This window comes from Zootermopsis nevadensis, unplaced genomic scaffold (assembly GCF_977971745.1).
Source record: "Zootermopsis nevadensis isolate Lab colony 2312 unplaced genomic scaffold, Znev_1.0 Znev_ptg000028l, whole genome shotgun sequence".
In the NCBI taxonomy this organism is placed as follows: domain Eukaryota; kingdom Metazoa; phylum Arthropoda; class Insecta; order Blattodea; family Termopsidae; genus Zootermopsis; species Zootermopsis nevadensis.
In genome coordinates this window covers 7,846,104-7,868,838 of record NW_028259160.1, presented here as the reverse complement: position 1 = coordinate 7,868,838, position 22,735 = coordinate 7,846,104, and the positions used below count along the sequence as shown (strand labels likewise).

General features: G+C 41.8%; 1 protein-coding gene across 1 annotated transcript in view; it reads right to left on the bottom strand.

Moving 5' to 3' along the window:
* Nucleotides 1-1,021: 1,021 nt before the first annotated feature.
* Nucleotides 1,022-22,735, bottom strand: part of MESR3 (misexpression suppressor of ras 3) — a 50,925-nt gene continuing 29,211 nt past the window's right edge. The window contains exons 2-3 of the mRNA XM_022082189.2: nucleotides 4,017-4,315; nucleotides 1,022-3,851 (exon numbers count right to left, since the gene is read on the bottom strand). Of these exons, the coding sequence (XP_021937881.1) occupies nucleotides 3,303-3,851; nucleotides 4,017-4,315 (848 nt within the window). The 3' untranslated portion in view covers nucleotides 1,022-3,302. The remainder of the gene's footprint in view (nucleotides 3,852-4,016; nucleotides 4,316-22,735) is intronic.

Below are 22,735 nucleotides of genomic sequence, written 5' to 3'. Positions count from 1 at the left end.
GATGATATAAAAATAAGGAAGTTCCATACTTAATGTTATTGAACCCAATTAAAGTTATAACTGGCCATGACTTAATGAAATATATTAATCCGTTGCCTTCCACAACACATTTCGATCATGTGAGAGTACAAATTCATCATCCTCCATGACTCTATTGGGTTTCAGTCATCTACCAAGTTATGACTGCTATCAGTATTCACTCTCCACACAATATCTTCTAAATCATGATGGCTTCACTGAACATCTTTTCAATCCACTGGCCATGAAACATTAAAGGAAAATAAGTTGCATATTTCCTTACAAAATTTTGTTTTGCCTGAAGCAACTCTTACATCTCACCTCTACTGTTGGTACAAATGCTCTGGCTGCAACATTGCAATCATTTTCAGATTCTGCCAGTACACTATATAACATATACTTTCTAAGAAACTATATTTTAAACAGTTATTAATAGCACCTTCATCTGCAATCGTGTGTCACAACAATGTTAGTAATCAGCTAACTAATGAAGTAACAAATTCCATGGTGCTTTGCCATCATTACACAGTTGATATTTATTTGGACAGTAAAGACATGTTCTCTTTATAAGTAAAATTTCATCCCTGCATTCATTAAATACCCAGTTTACATCCTCACTGTGTGACTCTGTGGTGACTGGTGAAGATGGTTATGCCATTTCCTAAAGAAGAATGAGAAACCTCAGACTTACTTCACAACATTAATTACACCACACAGTCTTCATACAAATTAAACTGAAAGACAGCACAAGAGGGATCATTGATGACCTTGCTTGTGATTAAATGGATGGTGAGAAAATACATAAATATAACTGAAAAGAAAATCTTTTATAAGCAAACAAATAACTGCCTCCTTTTTATATTCAGCATTACCTTGCACTTCACCATTCAAAAATGCAGTGATATAGTAAAATCAAATAATACTCATGTTTACACAGTTAAACTTAATACAATGTGTGATTCCACCAACAGTTCTGCATGGACAAAATTTTTAATGCAAATAATACATATTTTCCTGAAGTTTTTATTAAAAGTCACAGATATACATTGTCTTTGTATTGTTAACACAGGTATTAAGAGTACATATCTTCATTGTTTACAGCATTTCAGATCATGGCAGGACAGCACTGATCAGTGAGGGCCTGAAGGAGCACATACTTGAAATATTGCATAATTTAATAAGGTGTAAGAAGTCATTATTTGAAAGCTACTTGATGTCTGATAGTGAATAAACTTCAATTTACATCTTCTTAGTGGATTCCATCAGGCCTTCAGCTTCCGAGTGACGTATGAAACATGAAGGTGGGGTCTTCAGCTGTACTGACACAATAAAATTCAGTATTTTGTTCCTGGAGCAATACATCACACCTCAAAATGCAATTTCTCTTCCTGTGATGGAATAAGTTACACATTTTAATATAACAGAGGTTCAAGAGAAACCCACCTACTCAGAGCCAATGACAACTAGTTCAAAATTAAAAATCAAATCTTTCCAAAAAATGGTGGGGGGGGGGGGGCGCATCTGGTGATACTGGTTTCTTGCTGTCTTCTTCAAACACCAGCAATTCTTGCTGTTATTTTTGTATAATCAGGTCTCTGAAGAAGGCACTCAAGGGATGTCATTTTCTGTTAAATGCATGTGCAGCAGGGTGTTTGTGATAGGTCTTACCAGCAAACATGAAACTGTATGATAAAACCCATTCCGTACTTATGTAAATGGGCCAAAATCATGCTCAGAAAATCTCCCAACTGAACCACAATGACAACAGCATGAACAAAACTTATACAAGACTACAAGCATCATTTACAAATCCCTATTATAACATTAATTTAACATTACACAGCATAAGCATTTGAATCATTCATGAAGTGTCTATTCTACAAAGGGATCCTGTCTGTGCAACAGATCCCAATACAGTACAGAGAGAGTATTTGTATTCATATGTTTGAAAATTCTTACAATCTGTATTTGTTCTTTAATCTGTTGTCAACTATAAAATAAACTGTTTCCACAGTTTCACAAACAACCATCTCTATTCTGATGAAAAAAGTCACTTGATACTGACACGTATGACTGCATATATAAAAAAAAGATTCCGAGTAAAATGCAAATTAATATGACATCATATCTTACAAGGAACTTGCTCTCAGTTTTAATTTACACTGTAAAATCTGCTTCAAAAACATTGTATTAATTCTGCAGTATAAATTATTTCATATTAAAAATTCAGCTGAAGACACGCATATGGGACTCCCTTCTTGTATATCCATATAACAAAACTTACAGAACAATCATAGTAATAACATTTTTGAAAGGTAAAAATCATTAACTCTTTTGGCTCAACTATAAAACATGGATTAAAATATATAGTGATATATCTTAAACATATGTGACACTACTCTAAACATAACGAGTCTTTTTACAAGTAATTCCTACTTGCACTAACATGCGCACACATGTAAAGATATACAGATATAGTTATATAGTATAAAAAAAGTAATGTAAATCTGTCCCACTATGCGCCATGTGGGTGCTTGGGGAGAGAGATGGTAACCAGACTCATATTTCTACAGTTTTTGGTTCAATCCTTTGACTTTGAGACAGTATTTCCCTCATCAAAAAATACAAACCTGAAATGGCCATGAAGACAATTCCTTTTGCTCCCAGTAGTACAGCCATTTCCACTCCAGCTGATTCATTAGTTTATCACAGTTATTAAGATTATAATTCTTCATAAGTGTAGCCAAGCATAATATGCAAATAAACACAAAAATTGAAAATATTCCAATACACAAAACACCCTTTCTTGCACCAAACATCCAGTCTTATTCCGCGTATTCACACGATTACACACTCACAGCATGTAGCACTGGCCATGAAGTGTCTCGAGTGTCTTCCAGGAATCCGTTTGTCCGAAATTCCTCAAAACAAAGAAACTTTTTTGTACACATTACAAAATAACTAATCATCTGCTTGAAATAAGGCCTATTATTGGCCACCTAACAGTTGCAGAATTCATGTAAGTCCCCAATCAAATTAAGTTTAAACTAAATGATACTAAATGCAAGGGAATGGCAAAGTTTTTACAGTTCGGTGGGCTTTATGAAATGGGCTAGATTCTGACACATAAGTTCCCAAGTATCTAACTACCCAGACATCTGACTTAATCAGACACACATAAGTTCCAAAGCACCTAATAATGCCCGGCTCAATAACGGAATTGTCAAAGTACCCAAGAATCTAATTCCTCATTCAGTCAACACACAATTTCCCATGCACCAAGCTTACAGGTCTGTTACTGTCTTATCCTGTAAGCCAGGCACTAGCACCCTTAGCGACAGGTACCTCATCCTGTCTGCAACATCAACACTTGTCACGTGCTGAAAACAGCAAGGCTGTGATATGTGACTCTTTGCAGGTAGGGGCTGAGGTTTGGGAGTTCTTCGTGGCTTTTTTCCCCGCCTGCCTGGCACAGAGAGACTTATATTCTCTGGGCGTGCTGTGAGCCTCTCCACATGACCCCACATCTCATCTGCGGCCACTAGTGAATCGAAGCTAAGTCCCACAAGAACACTGTGGTCTGATGACAAATGCATCGTGTGGAATGCTTGACCAGCAACACGGTATGAGCTCAAGTTGTCAATTATGTCTTGCCAGAGTGTGAAGCAAGTCCCTCGTTCTGCCAGGACAATCTGGATGCGGCGCTTGTTCCGGGACCGGGTCTCACCACTGTCCAGCACGAGCAATGGGATGCCCATGTGGCTGAGCTCCCATTGGCCTTCACATGATGTGGAGCCCAGGTACAGGTTTGCCAGTGAGCCACAGACAAACACCTGGAACAGAACAAACTTTCTTTAAAGAATCTGGAAATATTAGCAGTTTTAGTAACAGTGAATGAACATATTCCTCCAGTCTTCTGCCTTGCTTGCCCAAACGTTTTCCAGCCATAATTCTGTACGTCCTCAAATAAAAATGAAAATGGTTACGATTCGCTGTACCTGCGTCTTGAGACCTCTGAAGAAGGTTCCGACTTGTAAGCGCTCCTGTTCGGTAACTTGGAGTCGTTCTTCGGCCGCTGAACTGCTGCTGCTGCTGCTCACATCGGTCGCCGTCTCTGAACCATCGAGTGAACTTACGCGACGCCGGTTCTGCTGCTGCAGCAGAAAGCCGTGGTAAGAGTCGTATTTGCTCGTCAGATGTCGCACCGCTCGCTCCTCGACAGCTTCCTCGGGAACGCGCTTTTCGAGTTGGGGACAAGACGCGTATTGGAGGCCCCCGGCTTTCATGGTGTCTTGTGCTGTAACATTCACAATCGTGTTCATATCTCATCCAACGCTACACAAGTACTCCAATGGGGCATACAAGTTCTTAAATTAGTTCTTTACTGTTCTGTATATCTCACTGGCGTTACTGTTACCAAAGACGTTTAAACCGAAGAACTAGCAGGTCTGGGTCGTTGTTTCTTCAATGAGTAATTGTGAGGCACACATAATCGGCCCACTTCTCATATGGGTGGTGTGTCAGAAACAATCGCGTGGGTGGTAACTGTAACACGAACAGGCTTTTGAGAAACCCGGCAGTTGGAAAGATGAAAGGGCAGTTATAACCAAATACGTCCGAGAGGCTCTTCGGGCATAATTCGAAGCTTGAACCTATTTGTGTTTTGCGGTCTGGAGAAAACTGACTTAATCAGGAGCTTAGTAATTATAAACCTGCTCTCTGCCCAAATACAGCCACGAAATTAATAATAAGACGAACAAGACATGTAACACGCATACGAGGTTCGGGAAAGACATGCAACGTTGTGACTGGAAATTTCCAACGAGGCAGACCACCTAGGAAAATTGAAGGCAGATGATAATATTACAATGGATCACAAATAATGTGTAAACACAAATGCATTGAACTGGCTTACAACACTGTCCAGTGTTGAGTTTTGTGAAAAAAGCGATGAGTTTTGAGGATCTGTAGCAGCTGAAGCCCCAATCCTGTACCAACAGTTGGGTTCTGAGTTGCTGCGCTGACTACGCAATAAACTGGAATGCTAGCTGCAAAGCTGTTTCCTGGAGCAGAAACAACCGTTTGTTACCTTGTGCCTGGTCACAGCGATCTGCCCACTTTATCAACAACCCCCAGGCATGAAATACTCACTCGTAAGACACGATTGTTGCTGGGAAAGTATTCCGAATCAACACACGCTCGGCTGGCAAGAGAATGAACTGTGAAGGGTGTAGAAGGAAACTGTCGTGGCCTATGTGGAACAAGTATGATTCAAACTCGGTGCCCCAGTGTCGGTTTAAGACGATGCAGTCGCTGCCACCAAGATCGCCTTATTTCAGATAGGCCAACTGCAAGTCTTGTTAGTTCGCACATTGGAAGAGCGTGGCTTTGTCAGTTTCGGATCGGTATGTCAGTCCTTTCGAATATTTCCGAAACCCACAGAATTTTATGAGATGCCATCTGTAACAGACTGACTGCGTATGTATTTTCTTACAGTTATCAGCATCAACTATACACAGCAATTAATTAATAGTGTTTGGGATGCGGATGATGCAGGAGAAGCAAATTTATTGACACGAGCGAAAGCGTATCTCAAATAACAAAAACTGACGTCACTGAAGGTGAGAAAATTCGCGAAGGTAAATCCTTGCATATGGTGTTCCAAACGCAAATCTGGTCTATCACATATATAAAGCTAAAGTACCTAACGCACATCGTACGTACACACGAAAGACCTGGCCACTGGGAATTGTACGACACGTTCGGTAACTGAAGACAGCCCGTTTTCGTGCTTCTTTATCGAATACCCTACCAGGTTATACTACGTCAACATCACGACCATCCACATCGTTCGAATATCTGACGAACGAACGTTACAAGAAATTCTCACAGTAGTCATTTTGCTGTTCAAGAAATCCCCTACTTTCATGGCATGTAAACTAATACCACGTTCATTACAGTTCGCTGTTGTGCAATCTATTCTGAGCCAATTAAACCCAATTTACATCTTGGCAACCAGTTTATTTAATATCAAAATCAGGTCCATGAATCCCATTTTTATAGCAAAGTGAGATATCAGTTTCTCACAGTGGTGAGGAAGGAGATTGCTCTGAAACGTCGGTAAACTCTACCAGACTACACGGCGCAACCCAGAAGACAGCCATCTTCATATTAAGAATCGCCCTGATGACGGAGGCAGTATGACCTCTGAAACGTTGGTTAACATCGACCAGACTACACAGCGCAACAACCCAGAAGACAGAAATCTTCATACAAGAATCGCCCTGATGACGGAGGCAGTATGACCTCTGAAACGTTGGTAAACATCTACCAGACTACACAGCGCAACAACCCAGAAGACAGCCATCTTCAAACTCACCGCCGTGAAAACCTCAAATACTACAACAGTCTACATCTTAACGAAATACGGTGGGAGAGCGTGAATTGAATTCACGTGGCTCAGAACAGGGTCAACTGACGCGCACTTGTGAACACAGTACTTCTTGCCTAGCTGGGCGACTGTCAGCTCCACAGATTAAACTGGGGGTTAGCAGACCTATGGCCTACTTCGTTCCTATGACATTATCTCATTTTTAAATTGCAGGTAAGGACCACCGGTATTGCCTTCCATATAATCAAGCTATGAGCGTGATTCTTCGCTCCACTGTACAGTGGGCTCTCAGATCGACCCCGATAACGAGACTTGAAGGTCAGCAATGTTGAGCCTGCGCAACCCTTGTTTTGCTGTTGGTCTTTGTGCAGGTTCCTTTGTACAAGAGCCGACGTTTCATATATTAAATTTTATGGCCACAATATTTCACATCCCTGCGCTGCACGTATGTGGGCTTTATTATGCTGACAGAAAGTTGCGGTGTAGTGGTTGGCACTCCTGAAGGAACCTTATTCGAAACTTCCCTCAGAGAGACCGAAACGTTTCGCGGTTGTCCTCAGCTCCCCCGAGAAAACGCAGCAGTTTACCTTCCGAATCAATGATTTGTAACCATTCTGTCATTCGACGTTTTACCAATACAGCTGATAAGTGACACTGCACTATTGCACTTTACTACACTTCCGCAGTTACCATTTACACTATGATCAATGACCAGTGTGACTTCTGCCCTTTTGTCTGATTAGCTTCGAAATTTCAAGGCTGATTAGCAAAAGAAGAGAGCAGCGTTTATGTGGCGCGATAAATGCTGTGTTTGTGTGAATATGTTTCACCTAGTAGATGTCGAATAAAGTGACAGTTTGTCATGGAACCCAGTTGAAAAGTCATGACACGTGTCACTAACAATAAGACGACATAACTTACAAATTCGAAGGATACTGGAAAAAATATGAGTCACATTGAGGTTATCTTATCACAAACAAAAATGTTTACCTATGTGATCACACAAAAGTGGTATATCCAATAGCGATAGCGTATAAATCCTTTACGTAGATAACGGCGAGTTTTAGGGCGGTATCGCACTAGGATGCCATGGCAGCGACACCAACAGCGATGCCATGGCGTCCAGCTGCCAGAAAAAGACGCCAGACAAGCTGCCAGCTTTCGACGCCAGTCGAGCGAACAGATGGATCAACATTATGGGATCACGAAATGAAGGGCTATTAGCAAGGAGAAATGTCCACTTTTATCACTTTTGAGAAAATGAGATTTACCTTTATCAAAACTACATACCTGGAGTAAATTTCAATTCTGTAACAAAGAAATGAGTAAAAAAAATTCTCCATACACACATTTTGCACGTCCATACCATTATTGAATTTGAAATATTTCAGTTCTTGCAAATCACATGTAATATTACATGAACAAACTTTATTTAATAAAACATTATAAAAGCAGGTTTCTTCTTAATTCACATTATTTGTGATATATAGATTGCTAAACAAAGAAACTTAAAAATCAAGTTGCCATATTGGAAAGTGGCCCCACAAATAAAGCCAAAGAAACACTTCTTAGCCAATTCTTTCTTTTCTACTGTAAATAAATCTCCTCCAAATATTTCCACAAGTTCTACCCAGTTTCTTTTTTTCAAGTCCCGGTTTGCGTATTCAATAGCAGATGAATCCCATAGTGATGGTCGGGACTGAATTTCAATTATCAATCTTTCGGTGTCGAAATTATCCACGTTTGGAAGAAACAGAAATACACACAAGCACATTCACGCACGGACGTCAATGGACTGGCCAGACTGTCATGTGATGTTGATTTGGCCTTGGCAGCGATGCCAGTAGCATTTGAACTTGGCATCTTGGTTGGAAGCGATGCCAGACGGATGCCAGGTGCGATATATGACTACTAAATTAATGCATTAAGTTTGGCCGAGATGCTGGCAGCTGCGCCATGGCCTCCCGTTGGCATCCTAGTGCGATACCGCAGTGAACATACGTCTGGTGAAAATCATCAACACTGCAGTGGAAATATTTTGGATGTGAATGAGGACTTGACACTAAAAAAGTTAAGCCCCATTGCAACACGTTGGACTCAACGTGGTTGGTACTGAAAGACATAAATACCGTCTAGGAAAAGACCGAACATGTAACTGTTACTGTGCTGACAAAACGTGGGAAAAAAATAAACCCCACATTCAAACGTTTTTATATGGAATGCTGCAAAATAATAATGGATTAAGAAGGTGGTAGCCGAGAGAGGTTCTGTAACTGTACTCCAAGTTCCCGTTCCTAGGTTCCGCTCCGACACTCCAGGAATCGCAACGGTCTCTTTGACACATCGCACGATTATGCGCAATTGTTTATAGCAGAATTCTTGGACATGGGACTGGCAGGATCTAACTGACACTGGTCCACAGACGCAGCACCAGAAACCCAAACCGCTTAGCGCTTTTGTATATCTTACCTTCACTCAATGTGTAAATTGAATACATAACGGTAGGATCTCTCGACCTCTCGTGAATGTTTCATACCCCAAAACACCTTAAAAACGGATTAATTTGGTAAACGATGGCTGCACGAAACGTAATCCGTCAGATTTCATATCAGAACAGAATCACCTCCAATTTTACATCACGCTCAAACAGAACTTGATGATGATGATAATAATGGTGATGTTATTCTGCATTTTGGCGTCGTGTAGACTCGTCGGTAGAAGCTGAAGTATTGGGCTGAAACCCTGAAGATGGAGTCAGTATGTTTCTTCGAAACGTTGGTATCTTCAGACGAATCTACACAGCTCCAAAACCCCGAAAAACAGCATCATTATCACCGCAGTGAAAACATCAAATCAGAACGCCTTATACTATAAATAGTTTTCAATGTCATTTATGTATGATTATGCTTCTATCCAATGTCAAATTTCTACTGTAAGCAAACTATAAAAATCCTCCTATATTCCAGCCTGGAGAGTACCAGTACGAAGAAATCTCCAGCAAGTGTAATAAAATAATACACACAAACCATAAAGAAATATCCAGTCCTACGGTACGTGTTTTACTGCCGAAGAGTGCAACCGAACATCACTGAATCAATTTAACACGGTGCAGAGAGTAACGTGTAAGAAGAAACTCACTTGCATCACTGCTGCACGCAATGCGCTGTTTTTCGACGTGACACAAACAATTGGATTCAATTGACCGCTTCCAACAGAAGGGAGACACCGCGGATATTCCTCTAGTTCCTTGGCTTATGCTCTGCACTTAAAGATGCTTTGTCAGCTGCAAAGGATGATTGGTGGGGTAACTGAATGAGAAATTCTAAAGAATGTGGCCGTGGCCTAGGATTCTTCCGGAGGTCCTGATTAAACCACGGACATCCTCAAACTTTATCATTTAACAGAAATTCGAACCCAGAACCTCAACTTGATAATTTAAGACATGCATGAACACTTTATAACACAAATATGGGGACCGAGATTCGAACCAGAGACTACCAAATATTGAGTAATAACGAGTGTGCCTTCACTACGTCTGATCAATAAAGCCATGTACAGTTTCACTGCAGAACTAATATTACAATTTCATACTGCGACTTGCCTAGGCCTACGTTACTGAGGGAAAGATAACTTCAATTTGGAATAGCCAAGTTGTAACATCCTTTAATCCTGTAGATGTTATGAATGTTTCAAAGGAACTTAAGACTCCATTCTCAGGCGATGGGACCCTCCGACACTAACCACCTATAAAACTACTGAACGTCACAACCTAGAAAACAGGGCATTTTAACAACCGCGAAAACCTCAAATTTCTCATTTCTTTTCTCCGACGACATTATTGTAGACCGACAGGTAATATCGTCGTCGTCGTCATCATCATCTATGGTGCTTCGGCCCGTTTTCGGGATATGACCTCCCCCTTCAGGAGGATTCTTGGTCTTTCGAAGCGTGCATTTGTGAGTAGTGAATGACCAGTCCATTGACTATGCACAATTTCTACTCATTCCATATTTGACTGTCAGAGCCATCTAGCAGTAAATCAGAATAATTGGGTGAGAAATGGTCGCTGAATTTAATATAATCTACTAAAATTAATATTAACATTACAGACGTTGCATACATGCTTTCGATAACTGTGACGTTCGGGTTTCACAGAAAAAAACGCAATTACCAATAACTCGAAAATTATCTTGTGCAACAGAGTAAGTAAAATAGTCATGCCCATTGCCAGTGCAATCCAGTCAACCATAAAACTACGAACAAATCAAATAGTGATTGCATCTGTCAAAGAAAATCGAAAGTTTTCAGTGGAAAGAAAATTATACCGCCTCCACGTCATGTTCCCGGAATTAAGCGACAGCTCCACACAACGGCCAAATCTGGTAGTTGAAAAAAACGAGTTTCAAAGTCGCGTACTTGCAAGTTCAGGGGCAATACCAAATATGGCGACCATCTGCTCCTCATGTGGCGATTCATAAATCAACTTTGATGACGATATACTACATATTCTTACCGCTGAAAGCACACATCCCGAAATAAAGAACGGGTACAGACACATGACCTAAGATAGTACATAATTATTAATGCAAGGGACGATGAGAAACAGAATAAACCGCTCAAATCCTCCTCCCGGCATCTTGGTCATCTCCCTCTACTCGTACATGCGGTTTAACTGGGTGAGATTTCAGGTCCTCAACGATACTAACTGAGCCGTGCAATCAGATACTGGCCGAATTTTCAGAGGAGCTCACTGCCTCCAACATCGTCCTGATGATGAAAGCAGCGAGTTCCTCTAAAACATCGGTCAATAATACCAGACCGAAGACACGGCGCTACACCCTAGAAGACAGCCACCGATGTTCAATCTCTTCAACTGCTTGAACGACCATAAGAACCTCGGTGTGTGTGCAACAAATGAACTCAAATTTAAAACGCGAAGATTCCGACTGTTGCATGTAAACTGTTATCGTGATTGTTTCCATTAGCACATGACGGCGAGCACAGCTGCTGAATAAAAATTAATCCTGCTTACTCACGCTGCCATTGAGAGCGATATACTGTTAATACAAACATCCAGATGGTCGTTGTCTCGGATCCTTGTAGTGGTTTCTGCAGTGAAGTTAAAGGGAAATGTTATTGTTCAAGCAGGGTTCAAGGACCTCTGTAATACCGAGAGGGTGTGAACAGAAGCCAACATTTCCCTCAAGTGACTTCGTTATTCAACGTGAAGAGGGTATCATGCATTTCACTGTTTCTCAACCGATGTGCCGCAGATATTTCAATTAAAACGTTAAAGCTTATAGAATGCTGTGATAGTAGTTAGGCAATGGTCGGTCCTGATTCATCGTCTCACCGGCCTATGCCGCTGTTTTGTGTACAACAGTTTTCAACTGCGTTATTATAGGCCAATATAGTTGCTTGTAGTTTGTTTATGAAAACGGCCGTTTTAATCACAATACTGGTACACAACAATAGCAAACCTATTAACACGCATAAATAATGCATATACGAGGTGCGATCGGAAAGTTTCCAGACTGTGTCAATAGAGGGCGAACCGGATGTAGTACGAGCTTCTGCCGCTAGGGGGTGCGGCCTACATTCATAGTGAATCAGTGTGCCAGCCGGCATTATCGAATTAGCATTCGTTTCTTAGTTACGGGCGTTTTGGTAGTGCATTACACCGACCCTCCTGCGATTTCGGAATGGCGTGTGCATCAAATTTTGCCAAAGACTCGCCAAAACGGCTACGGAAACCTATGAAATGCTAAAGCAATGGGTCGTGCACAAACTTTTGTGTGGCATTCACGTTTTAAAAATGGCCGAACCTCTGTCGATGATGACGAGCGTTCTGGACGACCATCTTCGAGCACAACGCCCGAAAATGTTACGAAGATTCGGCAGGCCATTCACGAAGATCAACGTCGTACCATCAACGACTTGTGCGACATTGTTGGGATAGGCTATGGGACCTGTCAGCTGATTCTAAAGGAAGAACTCCACATGCGACGCATCCTGTCTGAGGACCAGAAGCAGAATCGACTTCTCGTTTGTCAGGAGCTTAAAGATCTTGCAAGAACCGAACCCAACTTCCTTTCTAAGCTCCGTGTGACTTCTTCCTCTTCCCAAAGATGAAAATTCAGCTAAAGGGAAGGAGATTTGAGACGATAGAAGAGATTCAGGCAGAATCGCAGATGGTGCTTGACAGGCTGACAAAGAAAGATTTCCAGGGATGCTTCCAGGCTTCGCAACAACGCTGGGATCGTTGTGTTCACTCCCAGGGGAACTACTTCGAGGGTGATGGATGAATTTAATACCTGAGATAAGTGTACGGGTTTTTATAGGGGCAGTCTTGAAACTTTCCGATCGCACCTCGTATACGACCTATGACGCATTAAGTAGCTGGAATACGTCGCCTTAACCCGCTCGCCTTGATCTTAAATACCGGGCGATATTTGTTTTGAAAACATGACGTCTACTTTGCTTCGAAGTCTAGCACGAACGAAAACTAATACATGTGTTTTTGTATTTTACTTTCACTTCATTCTCACCCCTCTGCCAGGGAGCACTTTCCAAGAAGGTTCAACCAGCAGTCTGTGCACATTTCTAGTTTTTCCGCCCTCACTCTGGTCACATTACCCTCGATGCATTTCGCCCCGGAAGACGACCAACACGGCCGATCACGGTCTACTGACAGAGCACGCCGTAGGCCCAATAGCAGCGGTGGCACGCACTTGGCGGCTTGTCTAGTGTGGAGGTAGACGATGATAGCACGCAACTTCTATATCGAAACGAATTATATTTTAGATTGTAACAACCGCAAATATGGCGATGGTGAGAAACTTCTAATAGTAAAAATTACGCACTCGAGCATCTCTAATCTGTAAGAATTATAAGTACGGTAACCTCGCCATTTTTAAATGAAACTTCTGCTCGTAATTTCTTCATAGAACCTGGTAAGTACTATTTTGTGTGGGAACAGAGTCAGAGGCACTGATAATCAATGTGTACAGATGAGTTGAGATTAGACCTACTTCATGATAACAAGATACGTGATAATCTTGTTTTAAGACAGCAGCAGCTAACTTTAACGTGTTGGTAACTCTTCATAACAACAGGACGCATCAATACCAGGCGTTCTGCTATCTGCGGAGGCGCACTATCTTGAGTCAATCATTCGGGATTGACAGATAATTGGTTTTCAACCAAGGGCCCGCGGGCCTTTCATTTGTATTCTCACAGTCACCTATTCGAATCCCACTGCGTTTGTTTCTTGTCCTGTGACAACAGGGATCCTTCGATGGGCTGAAGTTCTATCGCATTCCCAAACGATTTACCATTTAAAGTTAACGCTGAGTAAAAAGTTTACACAGGCCAGAAAATGTAATCCAATCATTTTCAATCCTACGCAGCTCGAACACACGTTTTATGTACGAAACGAATAATGTTATTTTCAAGGAACTTCTACAAATGAAAGGAAATAATACTAACCTAAATTTGTGGTTGAAATCCATGCTCCTTATGTACTGTAGAACACGAGCGTAACATTTTATTCTGCTAAATATTTCTTGTGCTTTCCTAAAGGATTTTAGCACATGTTTAGACCGGAAGTGGACATGCGCTTCTAAGCTGTGGAAGTAAGGCCGGCGCACACTACATCGAAGCGAACGGAACAGAACCGAACCAGTAAAAATATTTCCCAATCTTATTTTCTGAAATGTTTCGCAACGGAAAACTCAATTCAGATCTGCGATGTATTGTTGGATACCTAACCTCAATCGCTCCCAAAATTAAAACCATTCTCCATTTTACAAACACCAACATCGCGTCCATCCCCGAACGGCTGCTGCTGTGCGGTGTTAAGCAGTGGACGGTTACAGAATGGAGTGCATTTCAGTTTATTCAGACAATTATATAGCACACAGATTATTAATAAAAATAAAACGAATTCTTTACAGCTCGTTCAAAAGCTCTAACAAAGTTCATGGATCAAGAAATCCAAAGTGATAGAATTATCTTTCGTAACAGAGACCCCATTTATTAACCATTTGATGCCGAAGCTCGTCTAAATATCATTGGAAAAATTCAGTCCGTACCGCACAGAAAACACTACACTTCACCATTACAAAGATCAACCGGTTAATGCATTTAAAGGAAATTATCACTCTTTACCCTGAGAATCAAACGAATCCGACAAATGCATAATGAAAAGCTACTGACTGTTAAAGCAGGCAAGTGGTATATATACTTGCCACCAGGCTTTTAAGGGTTTAAACAGTTTCATCAAGAATTTCGGCTACCAACATGTCTTGTTGCTTTAGCAATTCGAATCCCACACTGTTTAACGGAATTCTTTTACTATAAATGATGCCGTAAACAAACACAAGTCAATGAAATAAAAAAACTGAAATTGTGATGGAAAGAAGACAAGCCTAATTCTCTTCCAAGAGTTCACAAATGTAAATGGGAACCTGTAAATGTTATAAGCAATAATAATAATAAATAGGATGCCCTTATCTCACTCTTTCTTCCACCGGCAAAATAAAATGGAGAGAGTAAAGGACAGCGTCAAGAATTTCTTAGTAATTCACAGAAGAAAAGTACTTTGGTTATTGTGAAAGCCTTTTAAAAGCACAAAGTATCTCGTCTACAACACACTTCTACTACAAGCGATTCACAGCTCAGCTCTTTCCACAGTGACAAAAGCGGATTATTGACGCCAATATATACTAATGCGACAATGCCGAAGGAAACTATGATGTAACAATTAGTAAAGAAATTAAGTGCAATACGGTTTATTCAGTCATTTTATTTAGTGTTCTGTCTGACGACAGGTCCATATAAACAGGATCCTTCCATCCTTTTCTCGGACTGGGACCTGTTCATATCCGTTCTTGGCAGATGATCCAGAAGTGGTTTGCCATTGCCTTCTTCTGTGTGTGAATGGAGTAATTGTTGGGATGCCACGGAGTAACCGGGGAAGCCCCCGGAGGAAAACTCCGTGTTGCCTAGACCACAACACAAGTTATAAATTCGGGCACCGCCGGGAATCGAAATGAGCCTTACGGCATGCTCAGTCAATATTGTTGCACGTGTGGTTTAGAAATTCCAATACTTCTTATTACATTGTTGTACACGCAGGTGTTCATATGAAAGCTGACCGTTGTCGTTCTATATTTACACATTCTTTTTAGTTAAAAATAATACAAAGAGAATTACTCAAAGATATCATTTGGTTACATTCCATCCTAATTGTAAAAAACATAAATTAATATTGAATATTTTCTAAGAAGGAAATAAATTTAAAAGTAATGAAAAGCGGCATGAAGAATTTTTTACAATTTCATTTGCCCTTATTTAAAAATGCTCTCCGCTGCAATGTACCGGTGAATACCGTGCCACTGCTAGGCGCGCTGCAGTCAGACGCGTGCGCGATGGCACGAATTTTAAATGTACACTCGAATTTTGAGCATTTTTTTCACACCCTTACACAGCGTATCAGCAGCTGAAGTTTTGTGTACAATCATTACTAGATGGGCTCTGTGGACGAGCAAAATTTCAGGTGAGGTTTCGGCATGACCATTCCCTTGTAAGAGACAAGTCCACACACACACTGCATGGTTGCATCAGTGGAAGATACCTTGATAAATCCACTCCGGTCAGTTCATTTCTGCTTGCGTTCAGCCATAAATACGAACAGGGTGCTCCCCCGTTCTTACAACAATAAATGTTCGAACACTGATGATATCACACAAACTTGTATAACGGTGATAGCAGCGCTGGGGCAGACATTCACCTGCCTGAAAGCTTGTTATCTCAAACTACCGATAGTAAAGAGCAAAGACGGATGAGTCCTCCAATTCCTCTCCCCGCCTGTCGTCATGACATGAATCGCCTTAACACAATGGAATTATGGAGAGTAGTTAGAGGTGGGGAGATGTACAGCTGAAGAGCCCCCCCACCCCTCCTGGTGTTCGTATCGGTCTGGACAGCACAGAGACTAATCACCTCTTCCTAAGGTTATACGGAATGTCCGAGAAAGAGTGCACACATTTTAAACATTTTTATTGCGAAAACAAACAGAGCTAGGAGCGTAGTTTTTCACCACATGATCAATTTTCTTTCATAACTGTCAACATCAGACACAACTGTTCTCGTACGAGACAATGCGTCTAGAACGTGTCGTAAAAGGCGAAGTTAAAGTATTATCGACGAACATAGGAATTCCGTAACGAGAATTGTGTAACAGTTCCCACACGTGCAGGAAACAGCAGCTACTTCACCAAACAAGTCCTGAGTTATTTAACGACGCTTTCAGTATCTAGACTCTGCAGCGCTAGATGAGAGGACAAGTGGGTAATAAATTGGAAAGGATGTGGAAGGAGGCGGTCGTGACGTAATCCAAGGTATTATCCCGGCATTTTCCAGGAAGGACTGAGTAAGAAGATGAGATGTATAGAAAATAAGGCGTCTCTCCGACAGGACTATCTATGCACACTCGTCCTGCGCAAATAAGAACACCGCATAAGGTTATGCAAGAGCAATATACAAGGAAGGCATTGTTTCTCTTGAATAACAAGGAACTTGTTCAAGTGTTTACTGTATTACGTTGGTGTAGGTGGTAATATGTTGTTGGTTATACAATTTGTACTATATTTGGTTAACGTTTGGTTTCACAGAAGGTTCTTATTATTTAATCTGTATCACCTTCCAGTTTGATTTTTGCCTTTAGTGTTTCCGTTGCTACGTTGTCATTTTTAACACGATATCTGAGTTTATATTTGTTAATGTACATACCTAAGTTCATTAGTTAGTTTCTGTTTTTGTATGTTCGTATCAGGTTGATTTGTGTTTTCTATGTTGGGTTTCGGTTCGTGGGTAAAGTTAGCGACGACACACACCATGGTGCGTCGGTTGAGTTTGGGTCGACAGACACCATAACGAAAAAAAAGTACCCTAACAATACGGCGTGTCCTCTAATTCGCTATGTTACTCCATTCTCCACTTAATTTTCTTCGTTTCAATTATTTTCCTCCTTTCACCAACCATCTTCCGTCATTTTGTCACAAGGTAAGATACGAAAATACAGACGATGTAATGCCGTAACACTTACTTTGTGATGGTGAGAATCACCGCGATGACTCAGGTGTGCCACATCCACACACGTCAGATGATGTACAAACACTTCTCACTCCGCTCAAGTCAACGGATGGACCTGCTCTGAAGGAAAAGAAGCGTGTTCCTCGTCGCACATGCGCTGTGGCAGCACGACTCCCCTGCCACAAGAATGCTGCTACAGTACCTGCGTCCCTCCCCCTCCCCCCCTTACGACAATAATCCTCACACTCAAACACTCCACTCAGCGCTTGTTAAAAACAATTATTTGCCTCACTGAACACAAGATCGCCCATTTTATTTTCCATCATTTACGTCTTATTTTCTTACATTTTTCATCTTTCCCCCCCCTTTTCACGTTATATTCGATTCAAGTTACTCCCCACACATTTCCAAAATAGTATTGTCCATCTCCTAGTAGAAGAGTGCGTTATTAATCATTGTGATTCATGGCGGGGCAGTGAACGCACCTGCACAGTGATTAAGGTCTCACGCACAATATACGTCGGTAAGCTACGCGGGCTGCGTGCTCCAGGAGATGTAAAACCAACCCCTGGCTTCATGTTCTGTTAAGGGATATCAAGATTCGAAGTCTTGTTCGTCAGTATGCTCACGAGATTTGACACAGCAGATATGCATTTGCAGTTGTCGGCTGAATTTTATTTTGATACGTATTGGTCTTACGAGGTGCGATCGGAAAGTTTCAAGACTGTGTCAATAGCGGGCGAACCGGATGTAGTACGAGCTTCAGCCTTTAGGGGGTGCGGCCTACATTCATAGTGAATCAGTGTGCCAGCCGGCATCATCGAATTAGCATTTGTTTCTTAGTTATGGGCGTTTTGGTAGTGCATTACACCGACCCTCCTGCGATTTCGGAATGGCGTGTGCATCAAATTTTGCCAAAGACTCGCCAAAACGGCTACGGAAACGTATGAAATGCTAAAGCAAGCATTTGGGGAGTCCGCAATGGGTCATGCACAAACTTTTGTGTGGCATTCACGTTTTAAAAATGGCCGAACCTCTGTCGATGATGACGAGCGTTCTGGACGACCATCTTCGAGCACAACGCCCGAAAATGTTACGAAGATTCGGCAGGCCATTCACGAAGATCGACGTCGTACCATCAACGACTTGTGCGACATTGTTGGGATAGGCTATGAGACCTGTCAGCTGATTCTAAAGGAAGAACTCCACATGCGACGCATCATGACAACGCGCCAGCGCACACCGCCCTCAAAGTTCGGCAGTTTTTGGCCTCAACACCATGGCCGTCATCCCGCACCCTCCTTATTCGCCGTGTGACTTCTTCCTCTTCCCAAAGATGAAAATTCAGCTAAATGGAAGGAGATTTGAGACGATAGAAGAGATTCAGGCAGAATCGCAGATGGTGCTTGACAGGCTGACAAAGAAAGATTTCCAGGGATGCTTCCAGGCTTGGCAGCGGCGCTGGGATCGTTGTGTTCACTCCCAGGGGAACTACTTCGATGGTGATGGATGAATTTAATACCTGAGATAAGTGTACGGGTTTTTATAGGCGCAGTCTAGAAACTTTCCGATCGCACCTCGTATTTCTTAGTTTAACGATTCTGTCTGATTTGTACAGATTACGAGTTCGTCTAAATGGCAGGATAGATGTGAACGAAAAATAAAAAAATATGTAGAAGAACTTTAAGGCACTACACCGTGTAGTCTGGTAGAAGCTCATCAATATTTCACAGATGTATGTTACCTCCATCGTCAGAGCGATGGAGGCAGCAGGGACCTCTGAAACGTTTCCAAACTTCTACCAGGCCACACGGAGCAACAGCCCAGAAGATAGCCAACTTCACAACTGCCGCCTTGAGAATCTGTAATCTCACAAACGGGCAAACTCCCGACTAAGAAGCCGGAGTGCTAATCTCCGAGCAGCTTCGTTGGCTCCATACCGGTCCACCGCAACTCCTACTTCACATGAAATGATAATCGAACTTTACAGTTAAAGAATCTTATTCAAATATGTGAACTTTGCAAACAAATGTCTTGCAGGCCAGCTTTTATACGAAACATTCATCAGCACATTTTATACTTAACTAAGTGTATTGGAAAGTGTAAGCAGGAAAATCGCAAAGAATGCAGATGAAAAGTATTTGTTACGGTATGCAGTAGGGACACTTTCGTCTTTTCCTTCCTGCAAGTGACTAAAGAAACTCTTACGCGGTATACTTTCTATGAACTGCAGTAATTTTTATGCTGATGACGCTTAGGCCAAGATTACAGTACAATGATCACTAAAGCAAAAACGTAATTTCCTTGCTGGAATTCCCATAATACATGTGGTAACTCCGCCAATCCGATTCAGATTACAAGAAACAATCCTCACATCTACGCGATAAGATGACAGCCCACACTAACCAACCTATCTTCTTGGCCTCGTCAACTGCACAGACTTTCTAAATCCTTTGTGATACAATCACATAACACAGAAAAACGCCGACAGATAACCGTCAGGGAATTCTAAATAGCGATTTCATTGTGCTGGCGTCCAGACAACTCGTGTTTTGGTAGAGTTCGTAGTGACTGTTGTCCGACGCGTACAGACAGCTCTGTCGATGCTGTAACGAACGCCTCGAGCCTTTGGCGTCGGGTTTCGTTACAGGTTTGTGAAACCGTCCACATTTACCAAGGCACTAATACCGCACCTTTCGGAAGCTAAGATGAGCTACAGCCACTTGTGCCGCATGCAAAGCAAAGCGTGGTGTTACACGTGACCCTGATTTGAAATTCAGTACGGACACCTTCACAGCTACAGCTCGGAATGCTCAGCAATTTTGAGTCTTCACTCATTTCATTCGATGTGCTCATCCCAGTGTTGTGTCACGTATCGTGACTCACGAATCTCTCAGTGCGTCACACCCAGAAGTGACTCGTTCATTTGTTTCATAATCTAACTCAACTCTAAGGCCATATACAATAGTTTTGATAGATCGTCCCGATCGGCTTTGTGAACATCGCGATCCATTCGATACTGGACTGGAACGCAGAAACTTTACCGTTCTAAACAGCTATCATCATCGGTTTACCCGTTGTTTGTGCTGGTATGAAACTTAGTTTGTCGCCCGGGAAGAACACAATGTCTCTAGTTGTAAGAACAGAGTTCTCACGATAGAATAGCTTACAAAAGGACATCCGAAGCAGCAAGAAACAAGAGTTTGGGAAAAATTACATAATGAGGAGCTGCATAATTTATACTGTTCATCAAATATCATAGTGAGCAAATGAAGGAGGGTAACATGGGCTGTACATGTAGCACGAATGGTAGAATTTAAAAATGCATACACAATTTTCGTGGGAGGACTCAAAGGGAAGGACTACCTGGAAGACCTCGGCGCAGACAAGATGATGGCCCTAGGGAAACAGCCTATAATGTGAGGATACAAACCAGATTCATCTGGTTAAGAACATGTGCCAGTTTCGGGATCTTATGAACATGTCTGACTAATGGATCGTTGTAATTTAACGTACGTATTAAATGTTTTTGGTGACTTTAGGACTATTACTAGTGAGTGGTACTGGAACCTTGTTTAATTCTTAGTTCTCTTACTGCTTCATAATAAAACAGCAATGCCTGTGAACCCTTTTCCGTCCACGCCCTGTTTGCCAGCACGTGCTCTACCAGTGACACCGAACCACTGCATCACTCAATCGACACCCGAACACAGGGGAAGTGGACAGCGGCTTGTGAACGCTCCATTTCCGTATTTTAAATGTAAATACACTCTCACTCAGTCGTCATGGCTTTAATTCTTTAAATACTGCAGTGGTAACTATGTGCACCACCTCGGAACTTCACCTAGATACCTTGTATTTGTTAGTTTCATTTCGTTCTCCGAGAAAAGAGCGATATTCTCCTTACAGCATTCTTGACCGACTGATCTTTGTAACGATATGTGGAATGATTTTTCTTTAAGTAGGGTCTGACTTCTAAAATATTGTTTAAATCAGCTGCGCTCTTGATAGACTTAACTCGACGGTAGTCAGCTGGTGTTTGGGGAGTAGTCTCCTGAGTGATGGGATTTTTAACCATTTTTCAGTGTTCTGTAACGTAGACTGGCTTATCGATGAAAGTATTTTGGGTTCTGGTACCGTGTAGACTCGTCGGTAGATGCCACCGTTTCGAGGAAGCATTCTGTCTTTACGGTTTGGCATTAATAAGCCTTAAAAGATATGACCTTGAGAATTTTAAAGACCCCTATCTGGCAAACTATTGGGGCGATTTTGTCCTGAATTTGCCATAACTTTGGCCTTACAGTGACAACGTGACATGAGAATAATCACTCTAATAACTACGGTTATGAAGATGTGAGGACAAAAAATGTACAAAATACAATTTCGAAATTTCAGCGGTACGGGTATAACGTAACCTAACCTAATCCAACACATACTGATCTGACCTGACCTAAACTAATCTAACCTAAATTAACCTAACTTAACCCAAAGCACCCTAAAAAACCTAACCCATCCTAACCTAACCTAATCTGACCCAACCTAACCTAAAATAACCTAACTTAACCCAAAGCACTCTACAACTTGTCACTAAATGGGATGTTTCTTTCCAATAGACAGGCTTTCATTTCGCCCTTCTTTGAGTAAGACGTCAGTGGTTTGTCTGTCTGAGTGTTGATACGTGGCGTTATCAATGACCAGGTGGCATGTTGTTAACACAGCACAGTCCCAAGACAATATCGGGCTTCCACACTGCTGCACTCACACAGACTGTACTGACCGATGGAAACTCCTTCCTTCCTTCATTGAGTGGTCCGCATATTAGGCTCTCCCTACAAGGTCAACGGCCATAATCGGTGGATCCAGTTCTAACAACAGCAAATACTAGAACCAGTAACAATTCTCCCATTATTTTGGGACAGTTACTTCACAGAAGTCTGAGTGGACTAGGGTCCAGTTCAAGTCACTGGACATGCAGCTTGAAGAAGGAATGTTTATCTGGTTCACATCACATTACTTATTAGCTGCATCCTTAATAGTCGATGACAGTCTAAAACGAAAAATGTTGAGATTTCAGGTTCTCACAGCGGTGAGTATGAAGATGATTGACTGTCTTCTGGGATGTTGGGCCGCGTAATCTGGTAGAAGTTTAACGACTTTTCAGACGAGTTTGCTGCCTCCATGATCAGGGCGATGACAGCACCTCTAAAACGTCCTCATCGCCCCAGTGAC